The 27,985-nt window shown below is 40.7% G+C and overlaps 1 protein-coding gene across 7 annotated transcripts in view; it reads left to right on the top strand.

Annotated features, from left to right (window-relative positions):
* PLEK (pleckstrin) overlaps positions 1–20,629 on the top strand; it is a 61,912-nt gene extending 41,283 nt beyond the window's left edge. For all 7 annotated transcript variants that reach the window (XM_080686919.1, XM_080686918.1, XM_080686922.1 and 4 more), the window contains 8 exons: positions 7,409–7,564; positions 7,821–8,002; positions 9,585–9,676; positions 10,241–10,425; positions 12,075–12,179; positions 16,599–16,682; positions 17,510–17,579; positions 18,912–20,629. In XM_080686919.1, the coding sequence (XP_080543045.1) occupies positions 7,436–7,564; positions 7,821–8,002; positions 9,585–9,676; positions 10,241–10,425; positions 12,075–12,179; positions 16,599–16,682; positions 17,510–17,579; positions 18,912–19,048 (984 nt within the window). In that variant the 5' untranslated portion in view covers positions 7,409–7,435 and the 3' untranslated portion in view covers positions 19,049–20,629. The remainder of the gene's footprint in view (positions 1–7,408; positions 7,565–7,820; positions 8,003–9,584; positions 9,677–10,240; positions 10,426–12,074; positions 12,180–16,598; positions 16,683–17,509; positions 17,580–18,911) is intronic.
* Positions 20,630–27,985: the final 7,356 nt, after the last annotated feature.

The following is a 27,985-nucleotide window of genomic DNA, read 5'->3' as shown; positions in this document are numbered from 1 at the left end:
GCTAAGATCTTTAAATAGAGATGGTGGTTAAGTAAAGGAAGGAAAATACATAATTCTGTCATTTTGCAACTTTTTCATTCTAAATAAGACCTAGATTTCCTTGCCTCAGAATCTTGTCACTTAAAAAACAAAACAAACACAAAAATACTTAGAAGCTATTATGGGGCCTAAAAACAATTAATACTTTTTCTCTCACCTTTTAAGTTCTAGCTGAGTTAATAATCAAATCAACAGAGACAGACTAAGAGGAGAAAATCAAATTTTAATGCATGTGCATGGGAATTCACATAAGCATGAAAATTCCATAGATAGTGAGTTGACATTGGGTATATATGACATTTTTGACAAAGCAGAAAAGGAGTGGGAGACCTGGTCTTAAATTTCAGAAGTGAGATGGGCAATTCACAGGTAATTGAGGAAGAGCACAATATACATGGCAGGCGAATTCTTGCTAGGCAACTCAGAAACAATGGGACACTGGGTATCTAAGCTAAGGGGTACCAGCCTGAAGCCCTCTTATTTACCATACTTAATTCAAATTTGGTTAAGGCAGTATCCTAAGATTCCCTTCCTAGAGTAGGTTTTTCTAGCTGAACCTCTTGGAAAGGATAGTAGGGAGGGCTTGAGTTTCTTTCTGAGTCTTTTATTTCTCAATAACCATCTCAAAATCAATATCCCAAAAAGGCAGCTTCAGGGTGGCAAAACTTTGATCCCCTTCACTACCATGTAGCAGTCAGTTGTTCTACGAACAAGTTCTCATTCAATCCTAACCACCTTATACAATAGTGTCCTTATCCCATCTTACAGATGAGAAAACTGAGGCTTCACAGGTAAAAGGCCTTGCAAGTCTGAAATGGGGCAGCTGGGGAAAGCAATATAGAGTTCCCGCTCAGCCTTATGTGTGGGGTGGGGCATGTGGAGCAGGTTATGCTCATGTGCATAAGCATAGCTTTAAAAAAGAGAAAGGAGCAAGTTACGAATTGGACTCTACCAAGTCACATCCAAACCAACCTCATTCCTAGGCGTTTATGGAGCAAACTGTTGTTGATTGTTTGACAATCAATCCATCGGGCACTTCATGTAGCAGAACTGATCCAAATTGTAAGCTTAGAGATTTGGGTGGCCTTTTAGGCTGGGAGAAAGCACAGGAGTTGGGGTGCCCAAGGACAAGTGGGTTGGACAGGAAAGAAAACGCCCTGTGAGAGGTGTGGTTGAAGGAGGAAAGCCTGGGGTAAAAGAGAGAATAGGAGTCAGGGGTGTTGGCCTAGGACTTTTTTTTCTCACAGCTACATTGTCTTCTGGACACAATACCATGAAATGGTTTCCAGTGATTTGTACCCAATTGATTTCCATCATCTTAATAACTAATAGATGTGGTGCTTACCTTGCAGCAGGGACAGATTTAAAGCATCAATGCACTTAATACTTATAACAACCCTACAAAGTGGGTACAAATGTTAGCCTTACTTGATAGATGTTGAAACTAAGGCACAGAGAAGCAAAGAGGCTTGCCCAAGGTCACACAGCTATTAAGTGGCATAGCTGGACTGGAACCCAGCAGTGTGGCCTCAGTGTCACAGAGAGCTATGCCTAATCATGTTACATGCAGCCCTCTTGGACTTGGATTGCAGTGATTTAGATTTCAAAGCACTGTTGTCGTGATGGCTGGTACCCAGGATAACCTTATGCCAGAATGATTTCACAGAATTGCCTACAAAACTGTGTAACCCCATCTGCCTATCTGCTAAGCACTTTTGAGCACCTGCTACAAGCTAGCCACAGTACCAAGCCCTTTAAGTATATCCCATTTAATCTTTACAACAGTGGGGAGTAGTACAATATTACCTTTATTTTACAGGTGAGGAAACTAATGTTTGGAAATATTAAGTAACTTGCCTATGAGGACTGTCTTCAAATTTGAACTCAAATTCCTAAGACAGAAATCATGCTGTTAAGCACTCGGTACCATTTCTCTATTGCTTACCCAGTATGATTTTATTGAGAAATTGTCCAACCTGGAAGATTTTATTAATGTAAAAAACATATTGTGGAATAGATTGGTTTCCTTGCCTTCAGATAATTTAAATAGGCACAAAACAACCATTTATCTGGGATTTTATACAAGTGATTTCATGGATCAGGTTGGAAAACCAGAAGATTCAATTTACAATGCAGCAGAAATAAGGATGTAATTTGATGCAACACCAACTTAAAGTAACACGCCCGTGAGTGTGGGAGAATAGCTCATGCCAACTCACAGTTCTGCTTTAGTTACATACGTAGTTTTGAGCATAAGGTAATTTTCCTTTGAATTCCAGCTATACGTCAACATAGGAAAAGAGAAGTTTGAGGGAAAGGAGAAGTTAAAGGAGGTGTCCTCACTCTGTAGCAAGTGACTTGGGAGGGGTTCTAAACAACATAATAAAGTTGCCCCAACCCACAGCAGTGAGTCGTGGCTTTTTTCAGTGACGCTGCTCATACTCTGCATCCTTCACATTGAACTGGAGGTGTCATTCAAGGTCACTCTCCCCCACTGTTAGATGGTGAATCATTTAAGAGCAGAGACTGTGTCTTACTCATTTTTTCACCCTAACACCCAGGCCAGTGTCTGAAGCACAGGAGTTGCTCTATCATTATTTGTTGAATGAACATGTCTCAAAGAAAGAAACTTGTCTAAATCATAGAAACCAAGCAATCGGGGGTCCATATTACACTAACTTTTAATGTATGAAAAATTTTCCAATGGGGTATTCATTTTTAGATGATCATGTTAAATATGTTTTAAAACTTTATTTATTTTTGGCTTGTAGGAGAGACCCAAAGGGATATCTTGAAATTGAGAATATCCACAGGGATAGTAAGGACAACAGCCTTTTTTGGAATAGATGTGTAGAATGTGAGGGTTGAAAGGAGTATGAAGTATTAAAGTAACTTTTAATTGAATTTTCCACCTGAGGCCGTATTTCTTTTGCCATTCTGTTACCAAGCATGCTTGAATGCCTCTTGTGTCAGAGAACTCACTAATTTAACTTTCTCTCTTAAGTTATGCGTAAACTGTTTTTTCTGAAACTTCCATGATCTATGACAATGCTTGACACCTTTGAAGGCAGTCCTCATCAGCTCTACTTGTTCCTTTTTGGGCTAAAACCTACCCAGTTTCTTCAGCAATTTCCCAAAAGAGATGCCATCCTGCCACTCTCTTTTGAGCAGGCTCTGGTTTACCTGCAGCCTTGACGTGTCCTAAATGCAAGGTCATTCTCCAGGTGCACCTGATAAGCACAGAGTCACAGGACTAGGTACTACCTATTGAGGCTTACTATGTTCTAGACACTGCCATTGGCAATCTACATGAATTGTTTTATTTAATCTCCCAGTAATGCTGAAAAATAGATAGTAACATTGCCCCCCTTTGCCAGATATAGAAAATGAGGCATAAGAACTTGCTTAAGATCCCACTGGCAGAACTGGGATTTGAGCCTGGACCACCCAGCTCCAGAGCCGTGGTCACCTACTGGTTATGAGCCACTTAAAGTCAGAATATTACTGTCCTCACTTTAGATCTTATGCTTCTATATGGCCTACAATGACTTTAGGCTTTTTAAAAATATATAAATATCTTTATTGATTTCAGAGAGGAAAGAGGAGGGAAAGAGAAATAGAAACATCAATGATGAGAGAGAATCATTGATCAGCTGCCTCCTGCACACCCCACACTGGGGATTGAGCCCATGACTTTTGCATGTGCCCTTGGCTGGAATTGAACTTGGGATCCTTCAGTCCACAGGCCGATACTCTATCCACTGAGCCAAACCAGCCAGGGCACTTTAGGCTTTTTTTTTTTTTAAATAACCCACATCCAACTGCTGCTCATAATGCTCCTTTTTGTCTTTTCATGCCCAGTTCCCCAAATCTTCACCAATATATTTTATAAATCTTTAAAAAAATCTTATCAATGAACAGAATTGTATCTTATTTAATTTTTGTCTCTTTGAATACTATTGAAGCAGTACATTTTTATGTCTGTTGAGCCTGAGTATTTCTTCTCTTGCGAATGGCCTATTCATATTGTTTTCCCATTTAAGGAGTGTTTCTATATATTTTTAATGATTCTAAAGAGCTCTTAAAAACATATGTTAACTTTTAATTATATGATATATTACAAATATCCATATTTTATTATTATTATTTTTTTAATGTACAGAAGTTCATTTTTTAAAAATACACAGTCAAATATCTCATCCTTTGAGATTTCTTCTTTTGGCATTATGCAATGGCAGACTCTTGTGCACTAAATTATACCAGTCCCATGATGATCAACAGCTGTTCACTGGGAAACTTTAATAAACCTGATTCAGCATCTAAAACCCACCCATTGTACATTGTATAGGTTTTCTTCTATAATGAAAAAAGGCATTACAGAAAAAAATAAACAATACCTCACCCCTCAATACTTCAGACATATGCTATATATATATATATTTTATTAAAACATATTATATCTTATGATTATATAGAATTATAATCATGATTTTATGAGATCACATGTATAGCTAGCTAAGCGGCCTGAAAAAATTGATTTAGATTCCAGAATTACTCAAAGGTACATAGGAACCAAAATAAAGATGGCATCTGAGGGGAAGTAGAATGAGCATAAAATTGGGAATGAAAAGACCTGGATTCTAGTTCCAATTCCACATGTACTGGTCAAGTGTAACGTGCCCTGGACATTCCAGGATCACACTTCCAGGTTTGCTCTTGGGTGAGTGCCAAGAGGGTGGGGAACAGAAAGGAGTAAGTACAGTTGTAGTGGGGAGGAGGTGCTGTCAGTTTACGGCAGTGAGAAGCTGGTGGCTGTAGCAATGGCTAGGAGAAGAGAGATCCCCATAATTCCATCATCCTAACCCAGCTAACCCCTACCAAGCCTGGAAGAAAGTTTCCACACTGCGAGGCCAGTCTCCTTTCTCTTGTTTTACAGAGGATCAGCCTTCTCAATGTGCAAAATGGCCCTGAATCCCAAATGACACATCCTGCTCTGAGAGCTGACAGACCCCTGAGGCTACATTTGAATTAGGAGTAGCTTTACCTTAATTGCCTACAGGAGGAATGCAGTGCTGGCTGCCTCTCCCAATTTATCCCAACACTAAGGTCAAAACTGCTGAGTGATTGTGGCAGTTATTCATCTTTGAGGGGCCTGAGGTAGAATATACAATTTTAGACTTGAAAGGTATTTAGCGTCATTTAGTCCAACATTTTGCTCCTAGTTCTGTGAGTATCGCTTTTATTATCTTCAGTATTTTATAGACCTGTTTCTATGTTTCCCTGAAAGTATAGCCTAGACTTTTATAGTGGTGTCCTGTGTTGTTCATTTATTTATTAATTTTTCCCAATTATTTTGAAAAATGTCAAACCCACAGAGAAATGAGAAAACGAGTATGACTACCTGTATACTATTTACCTTGATTTATCAATTGTTAACACATGTCCGCACTTGCTTTATCTCTCATATCTCTGTATTTCTATATAAGTATGCACACAGATTTCATGAGAATAAGCTGCGGACATCATGCTACTTCACTCCTCAGTACTTCAACATATATCTCCTAAGAATTAGGACATTCTTTTCCAGTTTGATGTGCCATTTTGCACTCCTGCTCACCACATATGGGGATTCCAGTTACCATCCTTGCCAAGTCTTGCTCTTCTTAATTTTTGTAAATGTTAGATATTCTAATGGTGTGTAGAGGTATCTCACTGTGCTGTTAATCTGCATTTTCCTGGTGAATAATGATGTTAAACAACCTTTCAGATACTTTTTTGATAAACTCTTTTTTAAAATTTAATTTAATTTTTTATTTTTAATTTTAATTTTTTTCTTTATTGATTAAGGTATTACATATGTGCCCTTACTCCCCCATTGCCCCCCCCCACCTGATAACCTCTTTTTTTTTTTAAAAAAAAATATTGATTTCAGAGATGAAGGGGGGATGGGTAGAGAAAGAGAGATAAAAACATCAATGATGCCTCCTGCATGCCCCCTACTAGGGATCAAGCCTGCAACCCGGGCATGTGCCCTGCCCAGGAATTGAACCAAGACCTCCTGTTTCATAGGCTGACACTCAAGCACTGAGCTGGGTTGGATAACTTCTTTAGTGAAATGCCTCTTCCAGTCTTTTTCCCATTTAAAAAATAGATTTTATTTTTCTTATTGGTTTGCAGGAACTCTTTATATTCTGGATATAAGTTTCTCTCAGATAGATGTAAAATAGGAAAGCATTTAACTGAAATTACTTCCTGTGTTTGCAGTGTCTGACCTTGCCCATTTTTTAAGAAAGAAAAACAGTCTAATGTTAGTATGGATAGTCATTCTGCCTGTGCAACAAAGAGATAGTGGGTTCTAATTTTAAAAGTTTTTTTAGTAACTAAAATAAAGGAAACACTTGGACAAGTAAAATGATAGTTCCACAAGTACTTAACCTTTTTGCATAAATAGACTTCCTTTTGGGCAACTGACCTTGATATAGAGGCTCTTTGCATTTTAAGATAAGCTGCAGGGTCTTCTGGGAACTGGATGCTAATTCTATTTTGTGGAAGTCATGACAGGGTGACCTCATGGGTCCAATGGTGAGAGGCAAAGAACCGTATTTTCCCAAACTCTCCCAAAATATAGACAAGAAAGAGAGACTTCTTTGATTTAGTCAGAACAGTTAATGTACTGCTACAGGGGCAGTTGACATTAGCCCAAACTGAAAACTTCCAATAAGGATTTTCCTAAAAGCATGAACAGCAACACTCTGGCATTACAAACCATTTTTGCAAGGGGTTTTCATACAACTTAGCCATCCTGAATGCAAGGCTGCTGTCTGAGTTTCTTCTTAACATTCACATTCAGATAAAATCTTAGACTACAGGATGGAAGAAACTGCAGCTAGCACACCACCTTCATGGCCTCCACACCTGAGAAACACACAGCTATTGGGTCATGTCCCTTTCCCCATGAGTCCAGCCTCAGGCATCGGCTACTATTCAGTCTGCCTTGGCACTTGAGATAGAATCTATTTGCCACCCCTGAGTTGAACTGAACACAATGGACAGGGGTGAGAGCAGAAAGCTAGCCTGAAATGCACAAGAAGAAGAGTAGAGATCCATCCCATATTCCCTTGGTAATGACCCATGAGAGGCTTATGGCTGATTATGGACATGCATACAGTTTATCTTAAAAATATTTTTTTAAAGTTCCAAAAGAATGACAGTCCCTTCTCCCTTGAAGGCTGCTTGCCTAGCACTCTGGTCACACAAATGTGGGTCACCTGAGTCCACACTGGTCAACAGTAGGCTATTACCAAGTCCTACCTCACCTATAGAACAATTTTAGAAAATATTGTTACATGACTTTTTGTTGTCATTACAGGGGAGTGTGTTCAACACCTGGAAACCCATGTGGGTTGTATTGTTAGAAGATGGAATTGAATTCTATAAGAAGAAAAGTGACAACAGCCCCAAAGGAATGATTCCCCTGAAAGGAAGCACTCTGACTAGTCCCTGTCAGGACTTTGGCAAAAGGATGGTGAGTTGACATGAATAGCCACAATGAATGGTTGGTCAGACATTGACCTCTGAGTCTGTGCATAGCCTACAGTATGATTGGCTCCCCCCTGGACTAGCTCCCTCACCACCACCTGCATTCCACTACTCCACCCTGGGCATCTGGGTCTCTCTTGGCCAAGTACTTCCAGGACAGGGTTGGCTCAACTGCTGTGCTTCATAAGGGACCTCAGCCCTTGAAAAGAATGATTCCTAATGGCATATATTTTTATTTTTAGTTTGTGTTTAAGATCACTACAACCAAACAGCAGGACCACTTCTTCCAAGCAGCCTTCCTGGAAGAGAGAGATGGCTGGGTTCGGGACATCAAGAAGGCCATTAAGTGCATTGAAGGAGGCCAGAAGTTTGCGAGGAAATCCACCAGGAGATCTATTCGACTGCCAGAAACCGTTGACTTAGGGTAATTTTCTGTGTTTGCTTCCTTCTACTCCTTCTTTTTTTCCCCTTTGAGGGGATGTTCCAGGGCTTGCTTTGGTCACCTTTGAAGGCTGTATTCTCCCTTTCACGTCGATGCTGGCTCTAGGTGTACTAAGATGTTTACCAGGATCTGAAGGCGTGATCATGGCTTCTGCAAGGCCTAGCAGCTGAGGGGAGGAAGCTACTGGAATATATATTCCCTCATTTTGGAAAATCTTGGCAGAGAAAGAGATCCAAAGAGATAAAGAGAGACAGAGAGATAGAACTTATTGCATTTATGAAGTAGCCATAATAAGCTAGTCTTTTAAGAATGCTCCAGGATCTCTAGGTAGGGAGGAAAAGGCAGGGGGTCTGCATCCAAGTATGCAAAGTCTTGAGTTCAAGTGTACACATTCATACTGTCAGCAAGGACCAGCCAAGGTGAACACCCATCCTGGGCAGAAACCCTGGCCTGGTTTAATGTCCTATACGTTGGCTGGCTTGGAATTGCAGGTGATAGTTGTCTAAAGGTTGTTAGAGGCTCACAGGAAAATTCAGCCCCTGACAAGAACAGGGCTCCTTCCTTCCTGCATGTTTCATATCTCCTTCTATCACATGAGCCTTTTTTTTCTAGAAGAATCATTGCTTCCTGATAGTTTTGCATTTATGTCGAGTATAACCTGAAACAGGAGCCCAGTCAGAAAGAATTCCATGTTGGCTTCTAAAAATGTTTAAGAAGGGTTCTGTTTACACAATGTGGTTGTTCCTGAGAGGGACCGAAGACAAACCCTTTCAGCTGCCTAACACAGGACTTGGCATGTCACAGGAGTTTAATTAATTTTGTACAGTGAGCTTGAGGAGACTTAGAATCTTCTCTCACCAGCAAAGCTTTTGGGTAAAGACCCAAGAGCAGACTCCTGGTCTAGTGCAGCTGCTGGCTGGGGGCATCAAGTGACCATATTTCAGGACATGGCTGTCAGAGCTAAGTGGGAATGGTGTTTGTGCTATATGGAACCACATGATACATGAAAGGGGCTTTCTGGTTACTTGCTGGCAGTTTCTCTTATAAGGCTATCTTGAGTTTATTAATTCAAGGACAAAAACGAGAACTTACTATTTTGCCTTGTCTCATAATTTTAGAATAAGAGATAAGCTTGGCTAAAACATTCGCTTTCTTGGAGGCAGTGTCTAGACTAGATGGTCTCTTAATGACACTTAAAGGACTGGGATGTGAAAATCAAGAGACCTTGAAGATGAGTGTGTATGGAAAACTGGCCCTGAGAACCTTAATCCTTGCCACCTAACCTTCTCTCTCAGGCATTGGGACTTAAATCAACAAAGAGCTTAATGAATTTAAGAACTAATAATTCTCTCCCTACTGCATTCTGTTGAATGCCATGCCTGACAGAGAATTATGCAAATATCAGCTCTGCCCTTTAACTACTGTGTTCTGGTGGGGAGATTAGGCACAGGGACCACCTGGGAAGGGAGAAGCTTGTGCTCTAGGCCAGCCCCTCAAAGTCCCTGTGAGGACTTGCCATTCTGAAATGCTCCCTGCTCATCTGTCTGTTTTCATCTCTGTGCAGGGCTCTGTATTTGTCCATGAAAGACACGGAAAAAGGAATAAAAGAGCTGAACCTGGAGAAGGACAAGAAGATTTTTAATCACTGCTTCACAGGTAAAAGGTCTTGCAAGTTTGAAATGGGGCAGCTGGAGAAGGCAATATGGTTTCCGCTCAGCCTTATGTGTGGGGTGGGGCATGTGTAGCAGGCTGGGTAGACGGGATCATAGGAGGATGACTGGTGAACATGAGAATTGAACTTCTCCAGCATGGGCATAAAATGAAGGGTAGAAAATAACTTTGTTGTCCAAGGTATTGTTTTGGAAATGCCAGCTATATCAATCAGAGTCATTTTTCTCCCAATAAATGGCATTATGTTAAAATAGACAGGAATCAAGATATATAGAACTAAGTGCGAGTGGGTAAAGAACTATTTCTTTAATGATGCATTGCTTCTTAAAGAACTTGTCGATTTAAGAAAAGAAAAACAAAACCAAACCCTTTACATAGTTCCTTTTGTTTCTGGGTATCTATCCCACTGATTTTGTTTTTCCTTCCTGGAATAACAGGGAAGATGAGACAAATCAGACATGTGGGTGCTCTAGGGCTTTCCAGAGGCGATGGTCAGTGGCTTGTTCTTTGATTAGGAGAGTTAACCTTCCCTCTGATGGTCCCATGCAGGTAACTGTGTCATCGACTGGCTGCTTTCCAGCAAGTCTGTTCGGAATCGCCAGGAAGGCCTCATGATCGCCTCCTCACTGCTCAACGAAGGGTACCTGCAGCCTGCTGGAGACCTGTCCAAGAACGCAGTGGATGGGACTGCTGAAAACCCTTTCCTGGACAACCCTGATGCCTTCTACTACTTCGTAAGTGTGAGAAGCTACTTAGCTACTCTTCCTGTAATAGAGATGGCTCTGGGCAGATTTGAGACTGGGCCTCCCACATGTGTGAAAGAGAGGTCCAGCCCTCTACCCAAAGTTGTTAGCTGTTTTTGACTTGACAACTGTCCCCCAGCTCAATGCCTGCCACATCCAAGTGAGTCAGTTTAAAGGAAAATATTGTTTACTTGAGTAATTTTCTTTAAAGGGACTTTTAAAGCTTTACATCTATTCTTATTCTAAGCAATAATTCATTTATAAAAACAAAGAAAGTATAGCAATTAAAAAAAATTTTGCGGCCTGCATGGAGTTGCCTTTCTAGAGGAGATCCATAAAATCACATTATGCTGATTGTATTTTTTCTCAAATATACATTAAAATATTCAATTTAATGCAAAATGTATGCCTTGCATTCCCTCCCCCAATCATCTTGTGTACCTCCCATGGCTTGCTTACCACAGATGGGAAAACACACGATATTACACAATGTGGACCTAAACCTGGGCCACGTGAGAAATCCTGCAACAGTGAATTTCTAGGGGAGTTTTGGCAGTTTTGTTTCTATTTGGGGTCAGAGCACAGAATTTAGGAAGCTACTTAAGAGCCTTTTACAAAAATGATATGAATGTCCCAGAGAGAGTTTCATTTCACTTTGGGGGAAGTTCCACTGTCAGTATACATATTTTTAAGACCTCAAATTTAGCTGCTTATAGCCATTTAAATGTGGGATTCTAAAAATATCCAGCCACAAGGTCCAGGCCAGGCTTATTTCCTGTTTAATGTGTTACTGAGTCCAGGGTATTGGGTTAGAACTTAAGTCTTCCCCATTGAAGGTCTTAAAAAGTGTCTCCTCTTTCTCTGTATGATTCATTGCTTGCTTATAGCTGAGCAAGTCCCAGTTCCCTGCTGACCTCAGAGGTTGAGGCTGGGCACCTGCTCTTGGTCTCCTCAAAGTAGAAGAGAGCTGAGTGGCAGAGATCATAATGGAGATTTTGTTGTGCAATGTCTTATAAAGTAGCCAACTCTACTTTTTAGGATGTGGCTTTGAGGTCCGAAGAGAAGGAAGGCTTTGAAGGAAGAAATGTGCTTAGCTAGACTTAAAATATGTATAGCATGGGGAACCCAAGGAGATCAGCAAGATCGCATGAGTGGAAAGAGAGGAAGAGCATCTAGAAACAAGATTAAGGGGGAGGGGAAATGAGATAACCAAGGACAGCCTTTATTTTTTTTATTGTTTATTTTGTTTATTTATATATTTTTAAAAATAAATCTTTATTGTTGAAAGTATTACGTATGTCCCGATTTTTTCCCCCATTGACCCCCTCTAGCCCACCCCCGTCCTCTGCCCCAGGCCTTGACCACTCGATTGTCTGTGTCCATGGGTTATGCATATATGCATACAAGGTCTTTGGTTGATTAACTGCCCTCCCCCGACTTCCCTCTGAGATCCAAGGACAGCCTTTAAAGTTCAGGTTGGTATACGAAGAAGTGGAGAAGAAGGAGCCTACCCCAGTGGCTGGAAGTAGTGCAGGGTGTGTGTGTGTGTGTGTGTGTGTGTGTGTGTGTGTATAAAGATGGTACACACAGCAATATGCCTAAGACTGATAAAATAAACTTGCTATTTCCTTTCCCAACAGCCAGATAGTGGGTTCTTCTGTGATGAGAATTCCAGTGATGATGATGTAATTCTGAAAGAAGAATTCAGAGGGGTTATTATCAAGCAAGGATGTTTACTGAAACAGGTGAGTGGCCACTACTATTCCCTTTTAGCCTTTCCCTCTTCTCAGGTTCTTTTCGTTTCTAAACCACCAAACGGTATTTCATTTGGCTGATAGTCAACCAGTAAATGAAACCAGCAGACTGAGAGATGGAAAATAGCTTGGTAAATGATCAAAGTGGCATTAGGACAGGACAACCGAGGCAGGCAAGGCAGAAGATGCACCTCAAAAAAAGGAAACTCTTTTATCAATATCATGGGAAAAAGAGATGTTTCAAGAAAATTATTGATCTTTTAATTAGCTGGAAGAAATCAGTTGGCTAAGAGATGGCATGGAAAAGACAGATATTTCATAATAAAAATACTTCCATTTGATTATCCCTCCTCCCCGACTTCCCCCCAAAGTAACTAGGAAACAGGAATAAGCCACACCCAGAAGAGGAACATCATATATGCTTGAGAACACGTAAGTGCCATTCCAGCCTGTGGGTAGGACATAATGAAACCAAATCCAGGTCATGCCCGAGGCCAACTCTGCAGGAGCAGCAGACGAAGATCAAATCCAGCGAGAGGGCATGGACTCAGCCCTGCGGGGGAAGTCATGTGCAGTTCCCAAGTGTCCACAGGTGTAGGCTAGCATTAGACTGGGGAAGCAAGGGCTAGGTGAGCTGAAGAGCTGTAGTTAGTTACCAGGTGCCAAGGCATGAGATGCCAAGAGTTAAGGGCTGGGGTGAGTGAGAAAGCCAGGGCCAGCACCTGGTAGAGGCAGAAGCAACAGGAAGACATGGGAATATCAGGATGAAATCAACTGATACCAGCACATGGTGACACAGAAGCAAAAGCTGCTTTATGAAGCCAAGGTTTTGCCCTTCTGGTTGTGCTGTGAGCTTTCTTACAGGCACTGCTCAGCATGTAACAGGGAGAATCTGGTTGCTGTAAGGAGATTTTTGTGCACCATCTATAGGCCCTGTGGGACTGAGAGATTTGACTTACCTCACAATGGGACCCTGAACTTTCAGGGCAAAGAAGGGAGAACCAATGTTGAGTATATATTTACTTTTAGAAAGAAGGGATTTGGGCTAGTTGAAATTAGATATAGATGTGTATTCTGAGTTTCACTAGGGGAAGTGGGGCATTAGTGTGGTAAACTACCTTAACATCAAGGTCCTAAGAAATAGTACAGCAACGATTTAGAAAGATTTCACAGACTCTTGTAATGACTTTTATGACAGGGTGGCCAGTAACTAGATCAAAGGACAATCATAGGAGCAAGGCCAGCCTTATGTAGGGAAGATGGACAGTTTGCCCATTGCTGGCTTCCTCTTTAGTTTAATCCTGGCTCTTTGATTACAGGTGCTGGGAGGTGGCCATTAAGACAAAAGTTCCTTAGGAGGGAATTTCATTATTTTCTTCTGTTGTTGATTCCTTCTATAATTCTGTATTGTTATCTGCCATTAATGGCTGTTCTTGAATTAGTTGACCTGAGAAGCCCTAGTCTAGAGAGGAGCCCTGAGAAAACTGAACGTGAGGGTTGAAAAGGGCTGAACAAAGTCTGAGCTGGGCTGCATACGTACCCCAATGCAGGCTCTGGATGGTCAAAAAGTGGCTGAGGGTAATGGGTGCCTGAGTGCCTGTTGAAGACAAGTGGGGACCAGAGTAGGTGTGTTCCATGTTTTCCTTCGCCTTCCTTTACTCGGCCTTTGATAGCTACCATTTAGCCTTAGCTAGCCCAGTTGATGCACACTCTAATCCTCCAGGGACCTGTTAAACTTGCATGCCAGGCCAATTAGATTAGAGTCTCTGGATTTTATAGCTCCCATTGGTGTATGGCCAAGCTGAAAACCACAGAGCTAGCCTTTTACCTAAAAGCTTATTTATCCTATTATCAGAACACTACAATTTAAATAACCATCCTTATAAACCTCCTTTAAACACAAACAAAACAGAAATCTATGTGCATTCAGGAATTTTGTTCTTTTACAATATTCTTTCCTCTCATTTTTGGGAGGCAGGTGGAGAAAAAAACAAAAACCTCTTCTATTTGAATTGACAGCCCCTTTAATGTTTCCAACCTCTTAGTTCAGTGGTTTATAACCCTGGTTTATATCAGAGTCATCTGAGGGAATTTTTAAAATGTTTAAGTGGCACAAAAACTAACCCACCCTGTGTCTACTGCTCGGAGTTAGCCACCATTAACCTGCATAGAATGCTTATCTTGAAAAAGGACACCTGTGCTCCACACCTTAAATGGTGAAGAAGCAGTGTCCAACTGGAGGTCAGGCCCCTTCCTCCCCATCTTTTCCTCCCCACTTCTCCCATCCCAGAGGAAATACTAGTAATTCTACTTGGGGGAATGTAACAAAATTGAGGACAAATGAGATTGGATTATATCCAATATAATCTTTTAAAATATAACTCATTCTGTTGTGACAATGGATAAAATATCTGGTTTCTCAACCATTGTAGATTCTTTGATGATGAAGGATAATGTGTTATACATGTATGTTTTTCTTGTATCTTCTTAGTCTATAATAGGCAAAAAAACACTTGTAGGATGAATTAAATAAAATATAAGTAGATTACTTTGACAGATCAGCAACAATTCTTGGAAGCCCTAGGCACCCATGCATTCCTTAAAATCCCTCAGGAAATGCTCATTAGATGAAAGATGTTCAGACAGAACATCAAACTTTTCAACTTGTCACATTGTGATGCCAGTAAGGGCACAAAGGGATTATGGTGGTGGCCAGGGTTGGCTGATTTCACATCTTCCTGTTACCTTCCTCTTCCATTGACTCATGAGAAGGTGGTATTCACCCAGTTATTTCATAGGAGGATATACCACATACACAGATCAGGATAAAATGGTGTGGGCAGAAACTTTAGTGTCCACATTTTATGGGCAACATCTATTAAGGCAAAGAGCAGAAATTCATAAGAACTTTAGAAGTTGATGCTTTGCAAAAGCCATTCTGAATGTGAAATAGCAGATAGAAATATTCTGTATTCTCCCATATGACTTTACAGAGTTCCTGGCTTCAACCTTCATGCAAGTAAAAGACTCTTTTGAGATCAGCTCCTTGACCAAATGATTGGCCAAATAACTTAGACCCATTCTTGAAAGCCCCCTTTAAGCCCCTCTGACCTGGAATTATAAAGGAGGCACTGTTTGCTAAAATTGTAAATGTTTCATTGCTTTCTATACGCATACAATGAAAAAATATTGGAAAATTCATTTATGTGCCTGTCAATGTGTGGAGTGTTAGAGAACAACATTCTTCATATTGGCAAGATAGAAACTCCATATCTTTTTTTGGCTTCTGATTTATTTAAGTCATTTGAATTTCTGTGGGAAAGCATGTAATCAGTTTTACAATGACATTTTAATAAACTGCTATAAGCTAATTGAAATAACTGGGTAATTCAAGGCAATAGACATGAAGCACTCCCCTGTGCTAGGCACAGTGATGGGCATTGGAGGACCAAGGACAAACAAGACACAAATTCTGCCCTCAAAACCCACAGTTCAAACAGTGTCAGTGTTTAATTCTATTGGAAAAGGCCAAGTCCTATTCTTCCTTCTCATCACATCTGGCACAGCAGCTATTCCTTCCCATTTCCTTTGCTGCTACCTGATGTTAGTCCCTGATAATTTTATGCCTGAATTGTTGTAATCATTTCTTAATGACTTTCTTTTTACCTTATTATCTTATCTTGCCCCTGGTTTGTCTCTAATCTAACCAGCTAGTCCATTCTGTATGTTGTCACCACATGGATCTTCCTAAAATGTAATTGTAATCTTTTTACTTCTGACTCAGCAACAACCCCACCTTTTATTTTTACTAAGTCTCTTTCCACTTTTCCAACCTTGACTTGATTGTTCCTCATGCCCTTGCCTTCTAGTCTGACTGCTCTTACTGCTGTTTTGTTGTCAATTGTCTTCTCACCTATCTTTTTCTCAGCCACGTGGATAGGCATAAGACTTTCTTTGACATCCAAACTCCAAATTACATATCTCTCATTTAATTTTTTTCAAATTCATTATCTATACCAACTATTTAATTTGGATACTTGATATTTTTTTTCCCACATGGACTATAAACTCTATGAAGAGAAGGGACATGTCTTAAATTAAATCTCTTTATAGCCCCCACATTACCTAACATAGCACATTGCACATACAGAGTACTGTTTTGTATAATATCAAGTTGGAAGGCAATCTTAGAAATAATTTAATCTATAGTTTAATGACATCCAAATTGTTCATGGGCCACCATGCTAACTCTCTGACAAAGATCTGGGTTGGGGCCTAGTTCTCCTAGAATTAGTATTTCATCTTTTTTTTTTTTTTTCAATTCAGCCAAGATTTATTTTGCAGGTGCTATATGTACAGAGTGATGTCAAGAACTCATCATTCCTTTTCTTATGTTGATCCTGGATATAGGGGCATCGGAGGAAGAACTGGAAAGTGAGGAAGTTCATTCTGAGAGAAGACCCTGCATATCTGCATTACTATGACCCAGCTGGGGTGAGATTCTGTGGCCAATAAACCCATTCTACTGGAAGCCTCCACTGCATCTGCTCATGGGGCTTTCCACTCCCATTTCTGCTCTGCTGATATCCCCTTTCCCTCTTCGCCCTCCCACTTTTATTTTTCTGCCACCTGTCTCTGGGGTTTTCTACCTCCTCTTATTTGCAAAGATTTGAGATCTTAGGCTTTGAGGCATAAGCTCAGGGATGGAAGAAAATATCTAAATTGTCATTTATTAGTCAACTCAACAGAACTTGTTTTATTTTCCTTAATTTAATATTTTCAGAGGGATTCAACCAGTTCAACACTTTGTTCCTGGTTTAATATGCAAACAAGTGTTAGTTTCTCTTCCAGGCCAACTTGGATGAAAGCATTGTTTAAATTTAGGCACTTAGACTGTTGAGTATTCAGAAGGGGGCTTTTCCTCAATGAAATGAGCCAACTCTGAAGTGTAAAGACAACTCCATCTGGGTTGGATCCCCAGCCTCTTCAATTCCCTCCCATGAGGGTTAGTTGCATGAAGCCAAAGAGCTCCGGAAACATGCAGTTCTCTTGTGGGACATGATGATTCAGCCTTTCCACCTCCCCTCCCACTTTCTCCAGATATGAAGCTAAGATTGACTTGTATCTGCTCACCTCACTTCCCTGGGTGAGATGATGGGTGGGGGACTTGGGAGGGGTTTCTTTTAATTTCCTTCTGCTCTTATCTATTTTGGGGGGCCCTGATCTATACCAGAATGAGTGTGTGGCTTTGCACCTACAGGATAAGGTATATCCATACCCTGTATTTTGGAAACGTAACAAAGGACTCCTCTCTCCTCTAGGGGGAAGATCCCCTGGGAGCAATTCATTTGCGAGGCTGTGTGGTGACCTCAGTGGAGAGCAACCCAGATGGTAAGAATGAATTTTTGTTTGACAGCGGTGTATCTACTTAGGTTCCCTTTCTACTCATGGGCATCCTGAGCCAACAATTATCAATCATTTAATTAATCAGGCATAAGCATGAATGAATTTCTGTTTAAAAACCTGGGAGAAACCAAGAGCTATTCTTTCCCAACTGCTGCCCTGGCTTTTGGGTCTTGGGGAGTTGGAGAGATTTTGTGGATGCCTTGGATAAATCTCTGAGCAATGCTGAGAAAAATTCTTCACATTAGAACTGGCTTAAGTGGAGAAACTTGTTGCCTCCTGATGCATGTAACTGAGCCATGACATTCCTTAATGGGAGCCTTTTACACACCAGGAAATCTCCCACAACCCAAAGAACATTTGCAGTGTGTGGAAGGTGTACCTGGGTTATAGTTAGGCCTGTGCTAGTCGGTTAGCAGCATGGCCTTGGGTGAATCACCTAACTAACCTGGGTCTTAGTTCTTCCTCTGAGAATGAGGGGTTTGCACCAGATGACCTCCAGGTCCCAGATCACAAGTCTATGATTTGGTGCATGGAATAAGCATGTTGGTATAGATTGACTTCTCAGGTTTGAGGATGGGTGGTATCACTGTGGAGGTGTGGTTTAGACATCCAAACCTTGATTTTTATCTAGTTGTTTTGGGGTTTATAATGTTATAGAGATAGACAGAAAAATACTACAGTTGCAAAAGCCTAGATTTTTTTTTTTTTTACTACCCCTGCTTACTCCCTTCACTCCATAGAATTCTGCTTTAGTTTTGAGGTGGAGATTTTAAGCCTTGTCACAGTATTGGCCAGTTTACTGCCTCCAATCTTTCAGCAAAGACTAACTTAGCCCTTGACAAACACAAGTTCAGGCTAGTCTGGTGGTACTGGCGGTGGGCCTGGTTATCTATCTATTTCTTTCTTTACTTACTTAATTACTTATACATTTAAAAATGTATTAGGGTCAGCCCTTGATTTATATTATGAGTAGAGGAAATATTCATTAGACACTATTAGAGGTTACTCACTACTCATATGCAAAAGTGAGAAATTTAGTTTGTAAAAGAAAATGTTTCTCCTTGAGTGTTTCAACTTATTTCTTAAACACACACACACACACACACACAATCATACTATGTACCTGTCCATAGAAATACTATATATAGTTATACAATAAATATATATGACCATACAATGATGGTAAGCTTGAAAACCACATATTTGATTTTCTTAGAACACTCAGAAAACTGGAATTTCCTTCCTTGCAGAAGGAGGGTGAACTAGGTGGCCTCTCTGATGCCCATGGGCACTGTCATTCATGTTTTCTTTCACCAGCCAAGAAAAGTGAAGAAGAGAACCTCTTTGAGATCATCACGGCCGATGAAGTTCATTATTTCTTGCAAGCGGCCACCCCCAAGGAGCGCACCGAGTGGATCAAAGCCATTCAGGTGGCCTCCAGGACTGGGAAGTGAGGACACACCTGCAGCTCCTCATCACTCTCCAGAGGGAACCCCCCAAATAAGCTCGGTCCAGGATCTAGTCACTTCTGGAGACACATCAACAAGAAAGGGCCCAGGGATGGGAACTTTTCATCTGCGGGGGTTCTAAGTGTAACTAACCACATGCCAGGCAATGTACACCTGCACTCCACCAGATGGCTCACCGCAGTCTCTGCTACTCTTTGTGTCCCCCAAGCAGATATAGCAAGCTATGTGGAGTTGGCACACAGCTTAATCTCTCATGCCCCTGGTTCCTCTTCTGGAAAATGAAGTGAAAGCCTTGAGGTCCTCCCTAACTTAAAACCCCAAAGCCCCATGATTCTAATACCCACCGTCATCCAGCTGTTGTCCCTTCTTGACTAAGTCTTGGCCTTCAGAACCTGAAACAACTCTTTCCTTTATAATCCTTGCAATCTGTACTAGGAGGACTAAGCACAAACCGCTTTGTTCTTTTCCACTTCCTTCCCTTGCCCTTGGCCACAAGATTATGTATCAAAATGAAGAAGACCTCTTTTCTTCCTCCCTCCCTCTACCCAGAAACGTCCTGAGAGCCAGCAGAGCAGCAGTGGCTTTCAGGGTGAACCCTTTGTTCACATAGTAGAGCCTAGAAGGTTATTATGTCTTCTGTGAAAAAGACCCAAGGAGGCCTGGAGTAGCCGAAGACTTTTCCATGCTCAGAGCAGGTGTTTCCCACTCCTACTCGAGGCTGATCTGAGAGGGCCTACCTTTGTCCCTTTCAGGAGCATTTCTCTATCATTTATTACCATTAGGGTGGGGAACTCCAAATCTTTGAGATTGTTTCATTTGAATGTTTGCAGGAAAAAAAGTGACCATATGGGTTTCCTACACTGTTTCTCTCCATGGGTGCAACGCCTGGACAGCAACCTGGTAATGTGCGCCCCCAACCCCAGCTCCAGAGTGCAGGGGCTGGACCACAGGCAGGCAGACGGGATGATGGGTTCATATAAAGACAGCACTGAAGGGACAGAGCTGGTGGAGGTGGCCGTCAACATGGTTTGGTGCTTTCAGTTCTCCGGTGAATGACACTGAGGTTGTGCCTGAGCTTTAAGCACAAGCTGTAGCAGCTCCTGCTGGGCCTCCGAGGGGCCTCATGGACCCACTTTCAACCAGACTAATCTGACCTCGATTCAAATCGGGGACCAGTTTCCAATTTTTGTTCGTGTCCACTAGCTGGTGATTCTAATTCAAAACTAGAGATAAACTGGGGATGTGTGTGAAGGTGTATTTCCCAATTTCAGATTTTTAATTCTAAAGCCCCAGTGAAGAAAGGAGAGTAGAAAATTCTTCCTAATTGTATCAACTCTCTTCCCTCCCCCAATTTCACACAATATCCATGAGGCTATTCCTAGTCCCAGATTGTTTTAGCAATGGCCTACGGGCAAAAGACTATCTTTCCTCTGATTCTGTAGTTAACTGTTTTCTTAGAACAAGCGCAGTAGTTTTTCTACATTCAGTGTTAAAAGTATTTATTAATATGGAATCCACTTTATGTTTTCAAATAAATATGACTGTGTTTAATGTCTTTTGAATGTGATAATTCTGATGTTTTGCCTTCCATTAACGACTCTCCTTTTCTATAACCCACTTCCATTTACTGAGGACAACACCATTTATAATCACTCAAGTTATCTCGATGACTCTATGATTAAAAAAAAAGTCAGTATGTTCTAGGAATAATAAAAATAGGGGGCAATAAAGATAAACCATAAGCCTGATTCACTAATTTTTAATTTATGAGACCCTGATTATAATGTTCAGGCAAACAAGCGTCCACAAATGGCCATTAACTATTAAGGATGCAGAAACTATTTACATCAGGGAAAAATAAGTTTCCTATTGGAGGGTTGCTGTGTGTGGTTGAGCAGATGTGTGCTGCTCAACCCCAGGAGGCACTAATTCAGACTGGAGTCCAGGTGACTTGGCACCCTAGGATTTTCATTACACAATCTGCATATTTGGATACAGTGGTCTGCAGAGAATTCAAAGTGTTATCATGGCTTCCACACACAGCAATTAATTCTTCCTGGTGGTACGAAGGGGTCACTTTTCAAAGTCGATATTTGTAGTCTAGATATAGATGTTATATCTGAACCTCTTTGGCTAAGAAGTCTGCCCAGGCCTTCATGCTAATAATAGGTAAATCCACGTGGGTCCTAGCCCCAGAGTGACAGACATTTCCCTCAGTAATATGGATGAAAGAATATCCAAACTGTCACTTTCATTTGAAGGACATTCAAAACCAAAAAGAAAGGCTGCTTGGCATTTACCCAGGATTCCAATTTAGATGGGAGTGAGGTGGGGTGGGATAAATTGCAATATAATCAATTGTAGAAGAATTAAGAAAGTATATATAAAGGAGAAAAATGTCTTTGTGCATCATGTGATCAACAGAAAAATAAAGCATTCAATCTGAAAAATCAAACACCTCTGTGGGGAAAAAAATAGAAGGGGCATTGGGAGGTGAGACTCTTACACGCAGATGGAGAAGACAGTGCTGATTTAAGGAGAGATGCTTAGTGTCTCTTGTAGACACACACCGACACATATACACGGACAGCGACTAAAGTCTTCCAGCAGAGGATGACTTTCAAAAGCAGGACGAGGAACTTGCTTAGATTAAAATGACGAACTGTTTCCCAGTGCTAAACAGAGTACCAGCATCATTTCCTTTGCATTTGGGGGGAGCCCTACTATAAATGAGCCCCTTTCTGCTGCCACCCCACGTCAGCCTTCAGGTACAAAGAAAACCACCAAAGGAATTCCTTAAGATTTCAGGTTCCATTTTGTGCTCTCTGAATAAGGAGTTTCACAGCTGAGTATAGTGGATTAGGAGACGTCAGAGGGGGTAAGGGTGGGACAAAGAGAACGAAAGGAGAAGCTTGCTTTTAAAAAAAAAACACCCAACAACTTGAAATGATAGTTCTCAGTGATTTTGGTTCAGTTTCAGGGCAGAGGGAAGGTAAAATTCAGACCCCAGCGGAGGAGAAAAAGGAGAATGAGTGGAGAGTATTTATGATACAATATTTGCTACCTAGTTAAGATTCAAGGGAACAGTGTTTATGGGAAGGTTGTTTGATGCAGTGGGAAATGCCTTGGTTTAGAGCCTGGAACCTGTGTTTGAATGCCCAGTCTGTGACTTACTGCACTTGCACCATGTAAGAGTATCAACTCCTTTACCCCTAAAATGAGAATAATAATGGCCCCCTCATAGGGCTCTTCTTAGAACTAAATGAAATACTACCTGTAAGTTACCTGGCATGAATGGGCATCAGCCAGATCCTAGTTCTTTTTCTTTTGACTTCTCTGTCAAGAAGCCATTCATGTTAATTCAGATTTACTTTTTTAAAATTTAACAAATATTTATTGAACATTTACTATGTGCCAGCAATGAACTGTATACTATTATTTTTCCATTTGCAAAGTATATGTATGTATATACTTTGCAAATGAAATGACATATGTATTAGAGGCTCGATGCATGAAGATTCATGCAAGAATGAGCCTTTGCTCTAGCCTGGAGCTGCCTTTCCACCTTCTCACGCTGCCCAGAGGCCCTGACCGGCTGGGACGGGCTGGGGCAGTGCGGAATGCTTGTTTCGTTGCCATGGTGATGAGGCAAGCATCCCACTCCCAGGTATTCGCACCTGTGTATGCAAATTAACCCACCATCTTTGTTGGGTTAATTTGCATACCCACTCCTGATTGGCTGGTGAGCGTCACGAAGGTACGGTCAAATTTGCATCTTTCTCTTTTATTAGTGTGTGTATGTGTATATATATATATATATATATATATATATATATATATATATAATTTATAGGATTATTTTTTTTAAATGGTATTAATTTACTCAATTATAAATTGCCCTGTGTTGGGTTTTGAGAACATAATCTCCACAGGCTCCGTGTCAGTGGGTTTCAACTTTTGGTATCTGTAGGAATGGCTTGCGGAATTCTTTCACTGAACATATGCCCGAGCCTCTGCTTCAAGAATTCTCATTTCATAAGTGTGCAGTGGGGCCTTTCTCTGTGTGTGTGTGTGTGTGTGTGTGTATATATATATATATGTAATTTTTTTATCAACATTAAAGGTAAAAACTACCAGCAAACTGCTTGAATCCCCACTGCCTACAGTTTAGACATTGAAGAATAGCCTAGCATTTAAGGCTCTTTGACAACTGGCCCCCACCTACCTTTCCTAACTGATTTCCCCTTTGCCCACCATCCACTCCAGACATACACCCATCTCACTTGTCCTTGGGCATCAGTTGGTTGCCTCCCGTATGCACCCCAACCAGGGATCGAGCCTGCAACCTAGGCATGTGCCATGACCAGGAATCCAACCAGTGACCCTTTGGTGCACAGGACAACACTCAACCAACTGAGCCACACAGGCCAGGCTGGCTCTCTCATTCTTAATGCCATAGCTCCCCCACCCCCTTTGTCATTCCCTCTACTTCCATGGCAGACCTTATGTCTCTGAATTTCTCTGTCATCTATTTATACTAGGAATAATACATAGCAATAGTTACATACTCTGTTGGTTGACCTTATGAACCATGCTTCCTGTTTTAGGGTTTATGTTTTTTGGGATCAGGAAAATGTGTATCTTTTACAGTATTTCCAATGCCTTCTGACACCTAGTTCAGTGCTTATGCATAGTAGATGCTCTATAAATAGCTATTGATTGAGTAATGTGAGCCAAGGAATTATAGTCACAAGTAGGAAGCTCTTTATACACTGACGTGAGCTTAGGGAGAGCCCTGCAGCTGTAAGAGCAAACACCTCTGTCTGCTACTGCCATTCTAAGTACTTGGCAGATATAAGCTCAGTTAATGTTTAAGTAATCTTAGGAGATTTATGTTATATTATTCCCATTTTATGGATGAGGAAATTTTGGCACAGAGAGGTGAAGTAACTTGTCCAAGTCACACAGCTAGGAATTATCAGAGTTGGGGGTTTTAGCTCAGTCTGGCTGGCCCTAGAGTCCCAGAGTTCAGGCTCATAACCCCCACTTTCCCTTCATAATAAAAGATGAATTTAATGTGCTGATCATAGATGCCAAGAACTTTGTTACATACCACATAGATTTTTCACTTAATTTTTATAACAATCATGTGAGGCAGCTTCACCCGCATTTTGCAAATGAAGAAAATGAGGTTAAGAAGATTACCCAAGAGCCCTGAGCCAGTAGCCCAAGGAACTCAAACCCAGGTCTGCCTGGCTTCTGAAGCCACGTTCTTAAGTGCTCGGCTCTGTCCTGGATACATTTGGGTTTTACCACCTTCTGGTTATGTGTCTCGTTGCTGTGGAAACGCCCTGCTTACTGCACCCACTACTCATGCACTATCAGCGGCAGCAACATTTCCTGTTAGGTCACGGGGCTCTAAGTTTTCCTTTAAAGGGAAACCTGCATGGTGAGATAAATCTATGCAAACAGCTCTGCCCTGCTGGTATTGGTTTGGAGGCTGCTGACGATTTTATTCTCTTAGAGTCAACACTATATGTTCCAAAGCATTTTCCTGAGCTCACGAGTGTGTGTGTGTGTGTGTGTGTGTGTGTGTGTGTGTGTGTGTGCCTATATATTCACATGTGCACTTGTATATGTATTTATAACCTTTTAATCTAGCTCTACTGATATCACTGCATCCATGCACAGGAAAGAAACTGCTGTGTGATCACAGGTCATGTTTTGTCAATAATAAGAAAGCAAACAACATCATAAAAAAGGGGGGGATACTTTACTGAAAAAGATATATAGATGGCAAATCAACATCATAAGTTTTTAGAGAAATCTTCATTGACTAAGACATTATTTTTTAAATTTCTTTATTGATTAAGGGATTGCATATGTGTCCTTATTCTCCCATTACCCCCCATCTCCCATTCATACCCCCACCCCACAGTTGTCTGTGTCCGTTGATTAGGCTTACATGCATGCATATAAGTCCTTTGGTTGATCTCTCCCCCTTACCCCCACCCTCCCCTACCTTCCCTGAGGTTTGACATTCTGATTGATGTTTCTCTGTCTCTGGATCTATTTTTGTTCATCAGTTTATGTTGTTCATTATATTCCACAAATGAGTGAGATCATGTGATATTTATCTTTCTCTGCCTGGCTTATTTCACTTAGCATAATGCTCTCCATCTCCATCCATGTTGTTGCAAATGGTAAGAACTCCTTTTTTACTGCAGCGTAGTATTCCATTGTGTAAATGTACCACAGTTTTTTAATCCACTCATCTGCTGATGTGCACTTAGGCTGTTTCCAAATCTTAGCTATGGTGAATTGTGCTGCTATGAACATAGGGGTGCATATATCCTTTCTGATAGGTATTTCTAGTTTCTTGGGATATATTCCTAGAAGTGGGATCACTGGGTCAAATGGGAGTTCCATTTTTAGTTTTTTGAGGAAACTCCATACTGTTCTCCACAGTGGCTGCACCAGTCTGCATTCCCACTAGCAGTGCACAAGGGTTCCTTTTTCTCCGCATCCTTGCCAGCACTTGTCGTTTGTTGATTTGCTGATAATAGCCATTCTGACAGGTGTGAGATGGTACCACATTGTTGTTCTGATTTGCATCTTTCTGATGATTAATGACTTTGAGCAGGTTTTCATATGTCTCTTGGCCTTCCTTCTGTCTTCTTTCGAAAAGTGTCTATTTAGATCAGTTGCCCATTTTTTGATTGGGTTGTTTATCTTCTTTTTGTTAAGCTGCATGAGTTCCCTGTAATGTTGGAGATTAAACCCTTATCGTTGATATCATTGGCAAATATGTTCTCCTATGCAGTGGGGTTTCTTGTTGTTTTGTTGATGGTTTCTTTTGCTGTGAAAAAACTTTTTATTTTGACGTAGTCCCATTTGTTTATTTTCTCTTTAGTTTCCATTGCCCTAGGAGCAGTATCAGTGAAGAAATTGCTTCAGCATATGTCAGAGATTTTTCTGCCTGTGGATTCCTCTAGTATTTTTACGGTTTCTCGTCGTATGTTTAAGTCCTGTATCCATTTTGAGTTTATTTTTGTGTATGGTGTAAGTTGGTGGTCTAGTTTCATTTTTTTGCATGTATCTGTCCAATTTTCCCAATACCATTTATTGAAGAGACTGTCTTGACTCCATTGTATGTTCATGCCTCCTTTGTCAAATATTAATCGAGTGTAGTGATTTGGGTAGATTTCTGGGTTCTCTATTCTATTCCATTGATCTATATGTCTGTTCTTGTGCCAGTACCAGGCAGTTTTGAGAACAGTGGCTTTATAATACAGCTTGAAATCTGGTATTGAGATCCCACCTACTTTGTTCTTCTTTCTCAGGATTGCTGTGGCTATTCGGGGTCTTTTTTTTATTCCAGATGAATTGTTGGAGAGTTCTTTCTAGGTCTGTGAAATATGCCGTTGGTATTTTAATGGGGAGTGCATTGAATTTATAGATTGCTTTAGGTAGTATGGACATTTTAATGATGTTGATTCTCCCAATTCATGAACATGGTATGTTCTTCCATCTGTTTACGTCTTCCTCTATCTCTTTTTTCAGTGTCCTGTAGTTTTCCACGTATAGGTCTTTTACTGCCTTAGTTAAGTTTATTCCTAGGTATCTTAATTTTTTTGGTGCTATGGTAAATGGGATTGCTTTTTTAGTCTCTCTTTCTGTAAGTTCACTATTGATGTATAGAAATGCCATAGATTTCTTGGCGTTAATTTTGTATCGTGCTACATTGCCGAATTCATTTATTAAGTCTGTTAGTTTTTTGATGGAGTCTTTCACGTTTTTTATATACAATATAAAAAATAAGGACAGCTTTACTTCTTCTTTTCCAATTTGGATGCCTTTTATTTCTTCTTCTTGTCTAATTGCAATGGCTAATATTTCAGTACTATGTCAAATAGGAGTGGTGAGAGTGGGCATCCCTGTCTTGTTCCTGTTCTTAGGGGAAATGGTTTTAGTTTTTGCCCATTGAGTATGATGTTAGCTGTGGGTTTATCATACATAGCTTTTATTATGTTGAGGTATGATCCTTCTATTCCCACCTTGTTGAGAGTTTTTATCAAGAAAGGGTGTTGGAATTTGTCAAATGCTTTTTCTGCATCAATTGAGATGACTATGTGATTTTTATCTCTCAATATGTTTATGTGATGTATCACGTTTATTGATTTGAGGATATTGTACCATCCTTGCATTCCTGGGATAAATCCTACTTGGTCATGGTGTATGATCTTTCTGATGTATTGCTGGATCCGATTTGCTAGAATTTTGTTGAGGATTTTGGCATCTATGTTCATGAGGGATATTGGCCTGTAATTCTCTTTCGTTGTGTTGTCTTTATCTGGTTTTGGTATTAGGGTGATGCTGGCTTCATAGAAGGAGCTTGGAAGTGTTCCTTCCTCTTGAATTTTTTGGAATAGTCTGAGGAGGATAGGTTTTAGTTCTTCCTTGAATGTTTGGTAAAACTCCTCTGTGAAGCCGTCTTGGCCCTGGGCTTTTGTTTGCCGGAAGCTTTTTGATGACTGCTTCAATTTCTTCCATAGTTATTGGCCTATTGAGATGTTTAGATTCTTCCTGATTGAGTTTTGGAAGGTTATATTTTTCTAGGAATATGTCCATTTCCTCAAGGTTGTCCAGTTTGTTGGAATAGAGTTGTTCATAGTATTTTTTAACAATTCTTTGTATTTCTGTGGGGTCTGTTGTTATTTCTCCTCTTTCATTTCTGATTTTGTTTATTTGGCTCCTCTCTCTTTGCTTCTTGGTGAACCTGGCTGGAGGTTCATCAATCTTGTTTATCCTTTCAAAGAACCAGCTCTTGGTTTTGTTGATCTTTTGTTGTTTTTTTTTTTTGTTTTTTTGTCTCAATGCCATTTATCTCCGCTCTGATCTTTATTATCTCCTTCCTTCTGC

Source organism: Plecotus auritus (assembly GCF_963455305.1).
Source record: "Plecotus auritus genome assembly, chromosome: 8".
Taxonomy (NCBI): Eukaryota; Metazoa; Chordata; class Mammalia; order Chiroptera; family Vespertilionidae; genus Plecotus; species Plecotus auritus.
Note: the sequence above shows the minus strand (reverse complement) of the source record. Positions and strands in the feature narration are given on the sequence as shown.